Below are 19379 nucleotides of genomic sequence, written 5' to 3'. Positions count from 1 at the left end.
CTAAATGAAATGTAAGAAATATTCTGCACTATTTCCAGGTGACTAATGAAATGTAAGTAAACGAGTCGCCTCTCTGTCTCCATTCTCCTCAGTCTTGAGGAAGACGTTTGAACAGGAGCCCTTGGGGAAGGAAGTGTCACTCCAACATGAAGTGCTGCTGCAGTGCCGCCCACCTGAGGGCATACCGCCTGCTGAGGTACACACACACACACACACACGTGTTAATACTGTATGGATCATCTTTGCCTATAGGGATAAATGTCAAGATCTTGTGTCGCCAACTGTCAAAACTATTTTTTATAATTAAACATCAAATTGAAAAAAAAAAAAAAATATATATATATATATATATATATATATATATATAGAGAGAGAGAGAGAGACTATGATCTAAACTTTTGATTTAAACGCATTAGTAAATATTGAAATTAACATTAAGATTAATAAATGCTGTGGAAGTGTTAGTTTTAGTTAACATGAACTAATGTTAACAAATGAAACCTTATTTTAAAGTGTTACTCATACATTTAATTAATGATTTAATAATAAATGAATACTTAAAATGTACTAATTTCTAATCTTCCTAGATATCTAAGAAATCTTACATTGTTCCTCTTTTGTATGCATAAATGTTCATGTAAAACATATTAAATAATACCTTTTATGCCTTTTTGGTATTGGTTTATTTAAGAGGGGACAGTGCAATTTCATAAAACACATGAACAAACATGGTTAAAAAAGCCAGAATTAGCCAAAAGGCTATTTTTCATCTGTAGTCCGCTGGCCAAGATGTAAAAGAAGCATTAAAATACAAACATGAAGTCTATGGCAAATCAATAACTACAATATAAATGACACTATAAAAAATAACTTAAGACACACAATACCTGTTACAATATTTAAACACGCAAACAAAAACATGGTCAAAAAGGCGACGGTATCCAAATATACAATAAAGCGCAACAGGCTTTTTAAATGTTCAACTTTCTTTAGTGTGTAATGTTGCTGTTTGAGAATGAAAAAGGTCTGCCAAGTTATAAACACAAAGTCCCTCCAGCGGGAGTTATTCTCTATATCAGTGTCAGTGTTTCTGAACTCCCTGAAACGCCTCCATTGTAGTCTTGAGTTTTCTTCCGGGAATAAACACGACACAATTCATACTTTGCAGTCACGTGACTACCATGGATACCTGAAATTACTGTATTTTTTTTACTTTTACACACATTAGCCGACCTCTCGTGAATCTAGTCTGTAGTTATGTTTTATGTAGCCAGTTTTAGTAAATGTTTATTGGAAGATAATAGGTTAATTGCAGCTATAGCTTACGTGACCAACACTTCACTAACGTTAGCTAACTTACGGTAACTAATATATAATATTTTTAATAATATTTTATATGTATATACACTACCGTTCAAAAGTTTGGGGTCAGTGAGAATTTTATTTTTATTTTTTGGAGGAAAGAAATCAATACTTAATTTGATCGAAAGTGACAGTAAAGACATTTATAATGTTACAAAAGATTCTATTTCAAACAAATGCTGTTCTTTTGAACTTCCTATTCATCAAAGAATCCTAAAAAAAAACTAAAAAAAAAAACTGTACAACTGACAGACCAACAACTGTTTCAACATTGATAATAATAATAAATGTTTCTTGAGCATCAAATCCTCATATTACAGTGGGTATAGAAAAGAATCACCCCCCTTTAAAATAATCACATTTTGTTGCTTTGCAGCCTGAAATGAAAACGGACAAAAATAATTTTTGTTTTATTCAGCTGTATTTACAACTTATAACATCCAAGTGAAAGATATAATACCAACTTGTCAGATTTTTTTTTTTTACAAATTAAAAAACAGAATCACTGAGTTGGAAAAAGAATCACCCCCCTCCTAAAAATGACTTGTAAACCCAACCAGGTGTAGTTAATCACCTTCTCAATAGCACACAAAGCCAATTGACTTTCAAATGTGATCAGCTGTGGTCATTTTGATTAGCTCAGCATGAAACAAGCTTTTCCTGAAGCATTTCAGTCCTTGGTAGTGCAACTGAAGAAAACAATCAACTATGGGTGGCAAGGCATTGTCAAAAGATCTCCGGGATAAAGTTGTGGACAGGCACAAGTCAGGAGATGGATACAAAAAAATTTCAAAGGCTTTATCAGTGCCTAGAAGCACAGTGAAGTCTATTATTAAGAAGTGGAAGGTATTTGGTACAACACAGACCCTCCCTGGGTCAGGACGTCGCTCCAAACTGGATGAAAGAGCCAGGAGGAAACTGGTCAGAGAGGCTACCAAGAGGCCTACAGCAACTCTGAAGCAGTTGCAGGAATTCATGACAAAGAGTGGTCATTGTGTGCATGTGACAACAATATCACAAATTCTCCACAAATGTGGCTTGTATGGGAGGGTTGCAAGAAAAAAGCCACTCCTCAAGAAAGGCCACATGCAGTCACGACTGAGCTTTGCCAAAACACACCTTGAAGATTCTAAGGCCACGTGGAAAAAGGTGTTATGGTCAGATGAGACTAAAATTGAATTATTTGGCCTCAACGCCAAACGATATGTCTGGCGAAAATCCAATACAGCTCACCATCCAAATAACACCATTCCTACAGTAAAGCATGGAGGTGGTAATATCATGTTATGGGGTTGTTTCTCTGCAGCAGGGACTGGAGCACTAGTTAGGATAGAAGGAAAAATGGATGGGGCAAAATACCGTCAAATTCTTGAGGAAAATCTGCTGCTCTCTGCCAGAAAGTTGTCAATGGGAAGAAGATTTACCTTCCGACATGACAATGACCCAAAGCACACAGCAAAACTGACCACACAGTGGTTGAAGGAGAAAAAGGTGAATGTCCTTGCATGGCCTAGTCAGAGCCCAGACTTAAACCGCATTGAAAATCTGTGGAATGACTTGAAGACAGCAGTCCACAAACGGTCACCATCAAATTTAACTGAACTTGAGCAGTTCTGCAAAGAAGAGTGGTCAAATATTGCAACGTCTAGATGTGCAAAGTTAGTAGAGACATATCCCAACAGACTAAAGGCTGTAATTAAAGCAAAAGATGGTTCAACAAAATACTGAAACAAGGGGGTGATCCTTTTTCCAACTCAGTGATTATGTTTTTTGATTTTTTGAATTGTTTCTGATATGTTGGTGTTATATCTTTCACTTGGATGTTATAAGTTGCACTGAGTAAATACAGCTGAATGAAACAAAAACTGTGTCTGTCTTAATTTTAGGCTGCAAAGCAACAAAATGTGATTATTTCAAAGGGGGGTGATTCTTTTCTATACCCACTGTATACTGATTTGTGAAGGATCATTTGACACTGAAGACACTGACACTGGTGATGCTGAAAATTCAGCTTTGATCACAGGAATAAATTACACTTTACTATATATTCACACAGAAAACAGCTGATTTACACTGGAATAATATTTAATACTATAACTGATTTTTGTTGTATTTTTAATCAAATAAGCGCAGCCATGGTTAGCAGAAGAGAATTCTTTTAAAAGTATTTAAAATCGTACCGACCCCAAACTTTTGAACGGTAGTGTATATATATATATATATATATATATAGCCTATATATAATATTATATATACACACACACACACACACACACACACACACACACACACACACACACACACACACACACACACACAATTCATTTATTTAAATGGGTTAGGGTTATGCATATATGTGCTTATATGTATTTAGGAACATAGTTAATTCACTCATCTATCTATATAACGAAGAAGAATATTTTTCGGTTGAATATTTACCGAACATTGCTGTATATAGTCGTTGCTTTCTACTTTATATGGGAGCAGTCTGTTTCCCTCCTAAATCATTCATTTGTACATGCACAGCGTAACTATTTATATTTTATGTTGGTTGGAGTTCTGACCGGACTGCAGACCTCTTTGCGTGATCACGAAGGTAGGCTAATGGCTGAATCGGAATTTATTAGCAAGATCACGGGAATCAATAGCCTAATACAGCCCAGTTGTGCTAAAATAAATATCATGAGACGTCCATCATCAGATGAATGACATGGAAAAGTTAAGTTAGAGCCGCTAAAGCCAGTGCTACTACCCATGCGAACATGAACACTAAGCTTTTCCCTCCAAAAATATAGCCTAAAACTTATCTAAGTTGTCACCCTGCCTCTCCAAATGCAAAACTGACATTAACAAAATGCAATAACAGCTTAAAAAGTACTTGGGTGTGTGTTTTATTTTATATTTACCGTTTAATAATGCAATCGCTGCTGTCTGTCCATAGAAGAACATGACAGCCCGCGTATGTTTTGGAACTATTGGGGCTTACATGAACCACGTGACAGCCGTCGCGGCGACATCAAAGCGTGTCGCAACTCTTTCTCTCTATGGCTCTGGTATGGACTAGAAATAGGATTAACTCCAAGGTAGCTAAATTGTGTAAAGCAGACAAGGTTTTTTAAGATAATCGAGCAGTAATAATTCCTCCGTAAATAATCTAGCTCAGGGGCGTAGCCAGTATTGGGCCAGGGCGGCACTGGCCCGCCCACATTACTCACTGGCCCGCCCAGGCAAGTTTGACAAAAAAAATTTTTTAGTTTATTTTTATTATTCAAATATATTTGTGAAAATATATTAATATATACCTGATTAATTGTTGACTGCTGTGTGTGTTTAATTTGTTTTCCGAATAAAATTTAACTGGTGAAGCAAGTTGTAGAAAGCCTCTCTCCGGAACGTTATTGGTTGCTATGGTTGCTGGGGGTTCCGACAGGAAAACTCTCAGAGGCGTCGGCGCCACAATAATGGCTAAACAACTTTCTTTAATATGCTATTTGAAAAACAGCAAGAGTTGAGGAAGAAGACACGCCACTGCCTTCATCTTCCGAGTCCACCCAGCCCAGTTCTTCCGACTCATTACCCCAGGCAGTGGCGGTTCTACATTGAATTACACCCTGGGCGAGACCCCCTTCAAGCGCCCCCCCCCCCCCCCCCACAAGAAAAAAAACAACAACAATAAAATCACATACCGTTCATTTGAAAAAAAAAAACAGTAAGAAAATCCAGTTATTTTGCTATATTAATCTAACTTTCAGGGAGGAACCATTAGCTCATTGGTTACTGCCTCGAATTCTATGTATGGCACACTTTTAGTTATGACTTGTTAAACTATACTTTGTCACGAAATAGAGTTTTTAAAAGTGAAAGTGGCCGAGAGATACTTAGTAACACAATACTTATCTCTTAAATCATTTCTAATAACTCTAATATTAACAACTATCCAAACTGTTTTAGACCTAAAATAGCTTAGGCCTTAAATGTCAGAGAAAAGGACAGAATCAGAGATTATTTTTTAATAGAAAATTGTACTTTGCATATTATAGGCTACTGTAAAAACACATAATTATAGTTGATTTTAGTTGATCATTATGAAAATTATTTTCATTTCATGAATATAGTGAACAAAATGATCACGGTTAAACACAGAATCTTGTTAAAGAAAGTAGGCCTAATACACAATGAAATCTATTCACCAAGTTAATAACATTAAAGATGATGGCCAAATTTTAAAGGAGTGTGTTTTATGTTATCTAATGACATGTACACGTTCAAATAAACTTTTGACAAAAAAGGTTTTATAAAAAGATAAACCTCACATATTTCAGCCTTTAAATCATCTTTATAAAAAGAATGGGTCAATAAAGATAAATTCCTGACATTTATAATGCACAGTAGCTTATTTTTTATTATTAATAGTAAAATTCGGTCCGATTTTCCCATGGCTGTCGTTGCTAAGTAACCATGCACTGCGCTCTCCACAACGACAAAGAAGTTTTAGTAGCTAATGGATTTCCACCACAGAAAAACGCTTGCTGTAGCTCTGCTAAAAGATTTATTTACGGAGAAGAGAAAAACACCCACGTGTTTGGGTGCACCCCCATACTTAAAAGATTAAAAATGTTCATCTCGCTGCTCCTGGAAAAAATGAGCGCGTCGCTTCAATTATGAGCGTGCTTCCCGTGCGCCTACATTTGAAATAAGGACCTCGAGCGCGCAAAAGACGCGATATGTGAACGGCCCCTTGGTGAGTTACCTCCAATCTGGAGACCCCCTTGACATAGCTTCTGTGCACGGCACCTTCTCAGCAAGCAGGGGCGCCATTGGCAATAATTGAATTGAAATTATAGAAAATAGAAAACCTTCGCGGCGCAGAGGATTTTTTTAAACTGCCCGTGCCGCCCCCCATGTGACATGAAAAATTGCCGCCCCGGGCGACTGCCCGGTTCGCCCGTGCCTAAAACCGCTACTGACCCCAGGAGAAGGTTAGTCAGGTGCTGGCGCCGGCCGCTTCTTGCTCCCTGTCTCCCCGTCAGCCTGAAGCGGGTTTATCCGCCGATCTAACTGTGATATTATTATTTTAGCTTACTTTATTTTCGGGTGAACTGTATTTGCACTGCTGAATAGAATAAAATAGACAGGTTATTGTCTATACTGGTTTGTCCAGCCTTTGAGCTCTGTTGGTTGAACATGATGATTATAAAGGTGTAACTTTTTTCAGTTTGTCTATTAAATGTTAATTATTATAGAAGTCATTTTTCAATAATTATTATTAAAGTCATTTTTTTCTAGGAAAAACTATAGGCCCAGTCACATTTTCACTGGCCCACCCAAAATACAATTTCTGCCTACGCCACTGATCTAGCTCTACTGTTGGGTCATCTCTGGTTCTCATTAAAAACCATAGATATCACAAACCTCAAAACACCAACTTTTGTATAGTAAAACTGGCGACGTCCTGGCAAGATCCTTGATTAGTTTACTGGGTTTCGTTGCTGGAGAACAACGTTCTTGCCCGCCAGCCAGTACTCGTGACGTCACGTGCAAAGTATGAATATTCCTCATTATTCCATCATTCCCGCCCAAGAAGGTTGATTAAGCGGAGCAAAAGCACAGGTGTACATAAAATATTGCAATATTTTATATTGCAAATCGGGGCTAGAAGAGCCCTGCTTTACACAATTTAGCTACCTTGGAGTTAATCCTATTTCTGGTCCATAGTTATGCAGCTAGCTCGCTAACAGACTTGATAGCTACTAAAAGACCCATAAGACCTGGAACTACAGGACTCTACGTTGAAAATACCCGTTTGTTGCCCGCCAGGTATCCAATAGTCACGTGACTGCAAAGTATGAATTGTGATGTGTTTATTCCCAGAAGAAAACTCGCAACTGTTGGTGCGAGTCTCGCTGGCTCATCTGTGACCAGGACAGAGAGTCTTTGTGGTGTATCGAGAGCTCTGGTATCCAGGGTAATGTCGGCATATCTCCACATAGGATGAACCACATCCAACAGGAATAACTGTCTGCATAAGAGGAATCCGTCCTGTCTGACAGGGATGTCCAGGTACTAACCCGGATCAGATCCAAAAAACATAAAACCACATCTGCCCAACTCACTGCAGAATTAAATGCACAGCTCGACTCTCCTGTTTCCACCGAAACTGTTCGTCAGGAAACTCCAGAGTCAATATTCATGGTCGGCTTCTATAGCCAAACCTTTGATCACAAATGTTGCTTTTATTGGTGCCAACAGTGCAAATCCTGGGCTGTGGACAATGTGAAACTTGTTCTCTGATGAGTTACCTTCAATATCTTTCCCACATATAGCTGCAAACTTTAGAGCATCACTGTATGCTGTAGTTGTGTGTGTATGTGCGCATGTTGAGCTTGTCTGTCATCACATGTGTGTTTGGAGCCGTCAGAGTTCTTTCTGCTACTGACTTTGACCCGGAGGTCCAGGTTTCCCAGAAGACCCGTAAACGACAGCTGCGGCTCCCAGAGGACACTTCACACACACTTACGCGCTCACATACAACGAAAACACACACATTCGGGCCGAGTAAGTTGAGTTGTGAAGAAGGGCCATGTGAATTCCACCGAGTGCTGCTATATCTCTCTGTTCCGCTCGCTGACTCCGTCTAGACTTAAAAAAAAGCCTCGCCACGTCCCTGGATGTTCCCGGAGGGTGCTGGGAATACCACGACCCGGTCAGGATCTACATTTTCAAGTAAACATCCTTTGCTGTTTCTGAACAATGCGAGTGACTGACCTCTCTGTTGACCGTGCGTACTTACTGAACACCCACAGCGTGAGACACAGTCGTTCGGGAACCAGAACGCTTTAAAATAACAGTGCGCTTGAGCAGAAACTGAGATCCGGCCAATCACAGAGCCCTCATTAAAAAAAAAAAACACTGTTTCCATGGCGATAGAAAATATACAGGTTAACCTGGACAAACCAGCAGGCCATAGTTGCAGATGACGACCTCCACTTTATACAGTCACAATTATATTCTTGGCCTCTGACACACACACACACACACACACACACACACACACACACACACACACACACACACACACACACACACACACACACACACACGTGTAAAGCGTAATACAGTGGCTGGAGTTTATATACTGAGGGAGTGATGAATGGTGTGCTATTCATAACATCCCTAAAATCTGCAGAAACCATCAGAACGCGGTGGGAAACACATATGCAGATACACTTGAAACACTCGAGAGATGCACATAAACACACACACACTATTGAGACTCAAACTGTATTTCATACTAGTGTTGTTGAAGCTGCTCTGTAACTGTGGCTCCACGCTTCTCATAATTTAAAGTAGTTAAAGTAATTTATGGTACAGTCCATGTAATTAACAGAAAATCACAGATACTGAACTTTGTCTTATTACATTTATATATTCCTTAATACACTCCATTAAACACTGGTAAGAAGTCTCTTACTGTACACTGACCAAGGCTGCATTTATTTGATCAAAAATACAATAAAAACAGTATTAAATTATTATTACATTTTAAAATAAATTTTTTAGGATTCTTTGATGAATAGAAATGTCAAGAGAACAGCATTTATTTGAAATAGTGTATGTGTGTGTGTGTGTGTGTGTGTGTGTGTGTGTGTACCTACTTAAATATATTTTGGAGACATATTTGTACCCAGAAGTGACCAAAACCTGACAAAATTTCCAAAATCCTCCCTTTAGGGATGTCCTCATTTGTTAAGGCCCGTTCACACCAAGCACGATAACTATAAAGAATAGATAACGATAAAGATAACTATATATGCGTCCACACCAACGACTGATAACGGTCTTTTTATTCTAATTTTACTCTTTGGATTCTGATTGGCTGTCAGTGTTTTATCGTTCGACAGCTGGAAAAAAATCGTTCTGAAAGTGATCCCAACGATATCGTTCCTCATATCTTTATCGTTATAGTTGTGGTGTGAACTCTGTTATTCTTTAATATGGAGAACGATTTTTAGAATTATATCTTTATCGTTATCTTTATAGTTATCGTGCTTGGTGTTAACGGGCCTTAAGTCTGGTATAAAAATAAAGAAATTAAAGGTTTTTTAAAAATGTAAAAATGCAGAAAGTTTTGTGTGATTGGTAGGTTTAGGGGTCGGGTTAGTGTAAGGGGACAGAATACACAGTTTGTACAGTATAAAAACCATTACGTCTATGGAATGTCCCCTTTTAGATAGCTAAGTAAACGTGTGTGTGTGTTTGTGTGTGTTGTTTTTTAAGTATTTGTTTTGATCTAATATCAACCAATTTGCATGGTTATATAGATATAAAAATTAATTTTGTGTACATTTACTTTTTTGATTAAGTTCAAATATGCACTTTCTTGGTAGCTTTTTGTCAAGTGAATATTTCTCAAGTTAAGTATATATTTGAAAGTCAATTTCAGTTTTCTCCATAAAGTCATCTCCACTGTTATTTCCGAGGACAAAATGATACAGTTCATTGAACACATGCTTGCTTCATAGCATGTAATATCGGGGCATGTTGTCACACTATATGCTGTTTTTTGTTGTTGTTTTTTTCGCAAAGGAAACCTGCTATTAAACAGGCTAATAGCTATAATGCACGAAAAACACTTATGAAATACAAAACTATAAAACATACAAAAAGCACTGCACAATTGTCTCGGCCAACATAAATTGCAAAATGAAATTACAATATATAAAACACGTGTGACAACTTGCCCTAATGATACTGTGACAACGTTCATTTCGACTTCAAAACTCGCACACAAACAATATTTAATTATAGTTTATATTAAATATGAATTATAGATTGTTTAGAAGTTGTGTTATAAAAGTAGCACGCGTTTGTGTAATTGGACAGTTGACTGGTGACAACTAGCCCTGGTCTCTCTACTTTCCTAACTTACTGTGTCGGGGTTGAAATATAATAATTGCTTTTCCGGTGTCTATGGTGGTTAGGACTCTGTTTTTTGGATCTGTTGTGGGAGAATATAATTTAACTGCATGCTTTACGCTGCTACTTGATGGGGAAAATAGCTTGTTAGCGGAAAAGCTGCACTATTTGAAAAACAGCTAAGCTGCTGTCACACTTCTGACAGTAAAGTTTGCAGCCTTGCTTGTTTTAGCTTCTCCTAAGCGCTGTTCCACACACACACGTTCAACAAAAAGCTGCAAAACAGCTTCCAGCAGTGTGTTTGATGCTTCTGCCGCCTCACAGTTAATATCTCCTTCATTAGCTCAGAGCAAAAGCACTTCACTGTGTTTTATGCTAATGAAGATGGAGATTGTTTACGGTAACAGACTTTTACGGCAAGTCATTAATTAAATGTGCCGATGTTCTGTATGTTGGTAATGTGTCAGCCCGTGTGTAAATTTTTCAAATGCATCTAGAGATGGAGTGAGTTATTATGTCCGAGTCGAGTTAATGCAGTACACATGCTGACACACACATTTTGACATGTATGCGTGCACACGCCAGGACAAAGTCATAAATTAACTGTATCTATCTACGTGTCCGTTGACCAGAAGCATTTTAATATGGCTTGAACCTGTTGCAATTTATGCATGAATATGAGTTATATGAAATATAAGTTACCAAACAGGTATACCATTGGGTAACTGCATATATTAAGACTTGTTTTCAGGGAATGTATCTTTAATGCAAGTATATTTTTTTCCGATTTTCCCAATGTTTTAAGTAAAACTAAATTTGCTACAATAAAAAGAGCAAAAATGCCACCAAATTTAAAATATAGGTAAAAAAAAATTTATATTAATAAATTAATTAACAAAATGTCCTTGTATGGGTTCTTGCTATTAATATTTATACATTTATATTTATAGTTAAGCAATACCACACGAGCAAGAGTGCTTTTGTGTGTGTGTGTGTTTGTGCGAGGTGTGTTTAAGCTCTCAAGCGAGCGCAGAGGTCAGGAGGAAGTGCTTTCCTGAGTGTTTTAGTATTTATGTGTGTGTGTGTGTGTGTGAGTGCTGAAGTTCTTTAACATGTGGCGGCCGTGGGGAAGTGTGTGTTCATTATGCAGGACTCAAGGGACCAATCGCACACGCTAAACACACCTGATCTCCATTCTGACCCGTAACCGCAAATCTGGCCCTGCTGTCTGCAGCTGTCATTTATCTCAACACGCTTTCATTCTCCTGCTCTCTCGTTTTTTCACTCTCCCTTTATGTTTTTTTCATCCCTCTATCCATTCATAAGTCCAAACATACCTTTTTCAGGCTATTTGTGAACATTTTACCAACATTTATATTACTGTATACTATATGCAAATTAGAGCTGTCAATTAATTTTTCAAATCAAATGACCTAATTACATGATATTCTGATTAATTAATCGAATTCTTTAACAATAAACAATAAACAATAAATATTATTATGATAATTTTACTTTACTTTAGTATAGCATAATCATTTATATATCAATCGTATATTTTTTCCAGGTGCGCTTAACATTGCAATTTTCATAAAAAAACGATTTCTCTTACACTTACAAATCAGTGTGCTACTGTACCTTTAAGAGTTTCATATGTCGACGACCTCTTTGCATGTGAAATGAATGACAGGCTGCAATTTAGTTTGCAAAGCCGTTACATTGTGGCAGATTCATGAAACAATCCACAGCATTTTAGCTTCAATATGTTCTGTTTAGAAATTTGAGTTCTGAAAGTATGTGATCACATACAACAAACTCTTTCATTTCAAGAGATCAAGGAGAAAGAATATGAGGCCTTAAAGGGACTGCCTCTCCAATACAATAATCCTATGGCCTTAATGATTTCTTAATGTATATTTGCAGTCATTTGTTTTAACAGCGAGTGCCTGTAGACAATTAATGGAACAAATAAGAGTGGTGATATGAAAGGTTACACACAGAGCTAATACATTGTGTGTGTGTGTGTGTGTGTCTCTGTGGAGTTTGTGATCTCTGGTGGTTCTCAGTGCATCTGTGTTGTGATTAATGACCGTCTCTCCCCTCAGAGAGCAAGACACAGCACAATAACAGCTCAATACATCTCTCATCTCATCGTAGTTTTCCTCTTCTCTCTTATTGCTCAAAGATGGCTCTTTCATAACTCGGTGGGAGATCTAATGGAGTTTTTAGTTATATTTAATTTAGGTATCATCTTTGCCTAAAATCTATTTAAACTCCTGTTTGAGAAATAATAGAGATATGAAAGACACCTTATGGGTCTCTCCTTCATTTTGCCTGTGGGATTTTTTTCACCTGTTTTATCATCCAGCTGGTGAAAATCATGTGTCTAATCACTTAGTAAAAAAGTAACAGCGCTCCTCTTTTCAACAACACATGATTGGAGGAATCATTCATATCTGGAGCTCAAAATAATACTGACGCTCGCCTTTGCAAACACGAGGGATTAATAGTTGATTTAATACACTTGTCACATGAGACAACATACAGTGTCCAGCATGTAGTGTGTGTGTGTGTGTGTGCATGTGTGAAAGGTATATATAGCTTTGGGCCTCAGTGACATGCTCCGATGGCCCAGTTCTGTCTGTTCAATGGTTCCCAACCCTCCTTGAATCTGTGTGTGTCTGTGAAAGATAAATTTCCCATCCGCCCAACTGCACAGAGGAATTTTTCCGCTCCTGCGTCTTTATTTAAGTCGGCGGCAGAACTTTAATGCCAACACAAAAGAAACAGCCTGAACGACTTTATCTGCTGAAATATTCACGCAGTCATTTGCTGTTCAGAATCTCTATACACACCTCTCTGACCTGAGCAGAGACACCCTACCGGGATCAGGACATAAGGAGCTTTACCACAAAAAAAAGGAGATCTGAGGGCTGTGTTCTCAATGGGAAACATGCATACTGCACAGTGTACTCTGAAAAATATCTATTTTTAAAACGTATTGAAACACATTTCAAACTGCCATGTGCAACATTATCACATGACATCAGTACAGCGTTGACCTGTGCTTCCTATCCTCCACAGCTAGAGTGTTATTAGTTGTTGAAGTTCACACTTACAAATAATCGGATAGAGGAAAAGAGTATTTGGCACGCTATCCGAGGGGAGATCTCTGAGCTCAGAGTTTGGCCCGGACCCAGAGCACTACGCCCGTATCCCCGGCTGGGATAGGAATAATAGAGAGTGAGGAGTCGAAGAACGTATGTGAGTCGGTCATGTGTGTATATATATATATATACAGGGGCGGAGTGGCAATCGGGAGAGTCGGGAGTTTTCCCGGTGGGCCGGTAGTGTTTCGAGGCCGCGAGTGCCGGTCTGATAATAGTTATACATTGCAAGTTCGCCATGCGCACTTGGGGCCCAAGCGAGGTGGGAATTTTTTTTTTTTTTTTTACATTTTCGATAACAGAGCGTATATTTGCACTAAGTGCCTGTCTTTTTTGCAAAAAGACGCCCGTCACGAAATAGCCATCGTAGGGCGTGAAGTGCTGGAAAGTAGCTTTTGACGCGTTCAACCCGAGTTCGAATCCGCCTTTTGCCGAACTCTCTCTTCTCCCTTTTCCCAACTCATATGAGATGTAAAATTTACCGCCTATACCATAAAGGTCTCTAGCGTTATATTTGGCCAACAAACTAAAATCGAAACCATGATATGGCTTTGTGCCTTTATAAAACAGCACAAGACTGTAATTAAGTAGCCTAGCCATTCTGTTTGTGCTGAGTGATTTAAAGAAAAGTGCGCTCTTTGCTCACGCGACCAGCATGGTGATCTGGTGTTTTCTCCAAAATAAAAGCTCAAGGGTTTATTCCTTGCAAGTGAAGAAATTAGGACAAAAGTATTTTAATTTTCCTATACTAGTGTAATGTAGGCTAAAATATACTATTGAAATATTCATTTTCATTTATACAGTACATTTATACGCTATATGGATTTTACGTCATATGAATAATTATACACTCTAAAAAATGCTGGGTTGTTTCAACCCAAATTTGGGTCAAATATGGACAAACCCAAATGTTGGGTTAAAAATGTAATTAAAAAATGTACTGTTGAAGGTGAAAGTTGAAGTTGTGTTAAAATTTTAAATTACATTTTTAACCCAACATTTGGGTTTGTCCATATTTGACCCAAATTTGGGTTAAAACAACCCAGCGTTGTTTAGAGTGTATAAATCATTATTACATTATTATAATAATTGTTCGGCATCCTAAAACACCATTGATAATGTAATGTAGACTGAGACTCTCATAACTAAAAAGATGTTTGATCCCTCTTTAATGTCCTGATACAAATCAATGCTTTTTCTTTGTTCAACGAGCAGTTCATTAAAGGTCTTAATTTTGAGCTCTCAAAGAGCACGAGATTGATGCATTTAACCTTAAAATGTACAAAATTTTCTTGCGGGGGAGCATGCCCCCCAACCCCCCTAGAGGCACAGAGGTCCACCCAACAAAATCCTATGTGAAAGAACAACCATTTATGAATTTTACTCCAGCATAGTACAACAAAGTTCCTTTTAAGTCAGTAAAACTGTAAATGCCATGCCATTTTGTCTTTGGACAAAATATACATTTGGCCTGCCTAAGAGGGGGCCTACAAGACATTGTGCCCAGGGGCCTCTGAACTCTTAATCCGGCCCTGCCGGCGATGAGGGCCGGTGGTCTACGAAATTTCCCGGTAGATTTTTGGGTCCCACTCCGCCCCTGTATATATATATATATATATACACTACCGTTCAAAAGTTTGGGGTCGGTACGATTTTAAATACTTTTAAAAGAATTCTCTTCTGCTAACCATGGCTGCGCTTATTTGATTAAAAATACAACAAAAATCAGTTATAGTATTAAATATTATTCCAGTGTAAATCAGCTGTTTTCTGTGTGAATATATAGTAAAGTGTAATTTATTCCTGTGATCAAAGCTGAATTTTCAGCATCACCAGTGTCAGTGTCTTCAGTGTCAAATGGTCCTTCACAAATCAGTATAATATGAGGATTTGATGCTCAAGAAACATTTATTATTATTATCAATGTTGAAACAGTTGTTGGTCTGTCAGTTGTACAGTTTTTTTTTTTTTTTTTTAGGATTCTTTGATGAATAGGAAGTTCAAAAGAACAGCATTTGTTTGAAATAGAATCTTTTGTAACATTATAAATGTCTTTACTGTCCTTGATAAATAAAAGTATTGATTTCTTTCCTCCAAAAAATAAAAATAAAATTCTCACTGACCCCAAACTTTTGAACGGTAGTGTATATATATATATATATATATATATAATATGCCTCCTCTCATGCTGGTTAGATAGATCAAGAGATCATTTGAACGTGTTCCTCCAGAACTGTGTTTATAAAACATCATATAGCTAGAGAGTGAGAATTCTGATGTCAATTCAGACTCAAGTCTTAAGATAATATACACTATGTTTCAAAAGTTTAGTCAATAATGTTTTTTTTAAAGAAATGAATACTTTTATTTAATAAGAAAAAATGCTTGAGCAGCAAATCATCATACTAGAGTGATTTCTGAAGGATCATGTGACACTGAAGACTGGAGTAATGATGCTGAAAATTCAGCTTTGCTTCACTGGAATAAATTACATTTTACGATATATTCAAATAGAAAACAGTTATTTTAAATTCTAATAATATTTCACAATATTATGATTTTACAGTGTTAATTTTGTCAGCAAATTTTGATTTAGTTTTAGTCTTAGTCTTTTGACTAAAATGCCATTTAGTTTTAGTCATATTTTAGTCATCTGAATTGTTTTAGTTTTAGTCTAGTTTTAGTCGACGAAATACAATAACATTTTAGTCGACTAAATCTACAGTAGATTTAGTCGACTAAAATATAATGGGTTTAGTTAAATTGTAATGCGTTAATTTAGAATTTCTCTAAAATTTCCAAACCCATATACTCCCGGGGAAAACATCTATTAACCAATTAATATGAATGATTTTTAAGTTTGAACATGCAATACAGATACAGATTTAACTGCTGTTACTTAAAACATATCTTAAAATGAAATAAAACCACTTTTCCTAAAGTACAACACAGTCTTCTTTACAATGAATGATATATTCATTCCTTATAACTACGTACACATCATTCTTTATTCTTTCAAGCAGACATATTTATTTGTATGAATTAAATATAATTAATCCTTATTAAAGCTATTAACAAACAGTGAATGCTTTTCTCTTTTTCTTTTGTTGCTTGATCAAAATTAAGGACACGGACCGCATTAGGTTTATTGCCACTGTCACTTTAAGACGTCGGATCATGTCCAATGACATGCGGATACAATTGCACTGATGCACATCCGACACACTCACAGTTTAAGACATAACCAGCATAGTTTACATGAATACTCTCCAAAAAGGACATTTAGACATACTGTTGTGTATTTCTCCATTCAGACACGAAAGAGAGCTCAATTCAGTAGCCTACTCGCGCGCTGTAGGTGTATTGTGCATGACTGCACGCTTCGGGTTAGGTGTGTGCGCACAGAAAACCGCACCGAATAGAGCTCTTTTTTGCATCGTCACTCTTATTCAGAGATCTATATGTCTGCTCTACTCATTCTCCCAGACGTTCACATTTTTTAACGTTTTATGACCGCGGGGTAGATCACGTTACAGTAGCCTACAAATGTGCGCATCTACCACACACGCAGGACATCAGTTCTGACGGATCGCTTCCCAAATCGTCACTATCTAACATTTTCGTCTAGTTTTTATTCGTTGACGAAAATGTCAATAGATTTTCGTCATAGTCTTTGTCATTCAAAACTAGGTTTTATTTAGTTATCGTCTCGTTTTCGTCTGTGAAAAAATGTCGTTGACGAATAATTTTCGTCGTTATTTTCGTCAACGAAATTAACACTGTGATTTTACTGTATTTTTAATAAAGCCTTGGTGAGCAGAAGACTTTAAACAAATCTTACCGACCCCAAACTTGTGAATGGTCGTGTCTCGTGTGTGTTTATATATAATTTGTAATATTTTTTTTCTGGTTTATCCACCACACTAGAAACAGAAGGTCAGGTCGGGTGCATTGCATTATGGGATACAACAGTGTGAATGTGTGTGTGTGGGCCTGACAACCTCTTAGTTTCACAGACTTAATTAACAGCAATTGTGCCAATTATGTTAATGAGACTGCTAATGCCAGACCGTCAGTAACACGGGCCAGTTTGTGTGTGTGTGTGTGTGTGTGTGTGTGTGTGTGTGAGGTTATCATGTCAGTTGTTTGAGAGCACTGCGGTCGTTACACTATAATCTACTGACACAGATGATTATAGAAATGTAGAGTTGTAAATAAAATTATGGACTGGACTAAAATATCTATTAGTATGATTGTAGGACTTTCAACAAGATATAGATATGCTCTATTGAACTGAGATGTGGAGTCGCTTGAGTTTAGTTCACTCACTGTCATGTTCAAGAAACCAGTTTGAGAGGATTTGATCTTTGTGACGTGTGTGTGTGGAAGTATCCGTCAGAAGAGGAGAACACTGTGGTCATAAAGGGATGGACAGGGTCAGCAACAATACTAAGTAGTGTAATACAAAAATAAGTAGACTGTGATGTTTAAATTATGCTCAATTGGTACTTAGAGGTCCAAAGTGTGCCAAAAAAAAAAATCCCTCACACATTACAGCACCAGCGCCTGAACTACTGATGATCCATGCTTTCATGTTGTGTACGCCAAACCCGACCGTCTGAATGTCACTGCAGAAATCCAGACTCATCAGACCAGGCAACGTTTTCCCAATCCTCTATTGTCCAGTTTTGGTGAGCCGGTGTGAATTTTAGCCTCAGTTTCTGTTCTCAGCTCACAGGAGCGGCACTGGTGTGTGTCTTCTGCTGCTGTAGCTCGTCTGCTTCAAGGTTGGACATGTTGTGTGTTCAGAGATTGTTGTGTGTTCAGAGAGTGTTGTGCGTTCAGAGAGTGTTGTGCGTTCAGAGAGTGTTGTGCGTTCAGAGAGTGTGGCGTGTTCAGAGATTGTTGTGCGTTCAGAGAGTGTTGTGCGTTCAGAGAGTGTGGCGTGTTCAGAGAGTGTTGTGCGTTCAGAGAGTGTTGTGCGTTCAGAGAGTGTTGTGCGTTCAGAGAGTGTGGCGTGTTCAGAGATTGTTGTGCGTTCAGAGAGTGTTGTGCGTTCAGAGAGTGTGGCGTGTTCAGAGAGTGTTGTGCGTTCAGAGAGTGTTGTGTGTTCAGAGAGTGTTGTGCGTTCAGAGAGTGTTGTGTGTTCAGAGAGTGTTGTGCGTTCAGAGAGTGTTGTGCGTTCAGAGAGTGTTGTGTGTTCAGAGAGTGTTGTGTGTTCAGAGAGTGTTGTGCGTTCAGAGAGTGTTGTGCGTTCAGAGAGTGTTGTGTGTTCAGAGAGTGTTGTGCGTTCAGAGAGTGTTGTGTGTTCAGAGAGTGTTGTGCGTTCAGAGAGTGTTGTGTGTTCAGAGAGTGTTGTGCGTTCAGAGAGTGTTGTGCGTTCAGAGAGTGTTGTGTGTTCAGAGAGTGTTGTGTGTTCAGAGAGTGTTGTGCGTTCAGAGAGTGTGGCGTGTTCAGAGAGTGTTGTGCGTTCAGAGAGTGTTGTGTGTTCAGAGAGTGTTGTGCGTTCACAGAGTGTTGTGTGTTCAGAGAGTGTTGTGTGTTCAGAGAGTGTTGTGCGTTCAGAGATTGTTGTGTGTTCAGAGATTGTTGTGTGTTCAGAGATTGTTGTGTGTTCAGAGATTGTTATGCATTCACAGATTGTTGTGCGTTCAGAGAGTGTGGGGTGTTCAGAGAGTGTGGCGTGTTCAGAGAGTGTTGTGTGTTCAGAGAGTGTTGTGCGTTCACAGATTGTTGTGCGTTCAGAGAGTGTTGTGCGTTCAGAGAGTGTTGTGTGTTCAGAGAGTGTTGTGCGTTCAGAGAGTGTTGTGCGTTCAGAGAGTGTTGTGCGTTCAGAGAGTGTTGTGCGTTCAGAGAGTGTTGTGTGTTCAGAGATTGTTGTGTGTTCAGAGAGTGTTGTGCGTTCAGAGAGTGTTGTGCGTTCAGAGAGTGTTG

General features: G+C 38.1%; 1 protein-coding gene across 4 annotated transcripts in view; it reads left to right on the top strand.

Moving 5' to 3' along the window:
* unc5ca (unc-5 netrin receptor Ca) overlaps nucleotides 1-19379 on the top strand; it is a 163308-nt gene that overhangs the window by 74523 nt on the left and 69406 nt on the right. For all 4 annotated transcript variants that reach the window (XM_056254834.1, XM_056254836.1, XM_056254835.1 and 1 more), the window contains exon 4: nucleotides 93-196. In XM_056254834.1, coding sequence (XP_056110809.1) covers nucleotides 93-196 — 104 coding nt within the window. The remainder of the gene's footprint in view (nucleotides 1-92; nucleotides 197-19379) is intronic.

Source organism: Rhinichthys klamathensis, unplaced genomic scaffold, assembly GCF_029890125.1.
Source record: "Rhinichthys klamathensis goyatoka isolate OS25496 unplaced genomic scaffold, OSU_Roscu_1.1 h1tg000114l_1, whole genome shotgun sequence".
In the NCBI taxonomy this organism is placed as follows: Eukaryota; Metazoa; Chordata; class Actinopteri; order Cypriniformes; family Leuciscidae; genus Rhinichthys; species Rhinichthys klamathensis.
The sequence above is the reverse complement of the archived record's forward strand: the minus strand, read 5'-3'. Positions and strand labels throughout refer to the sequence as shown.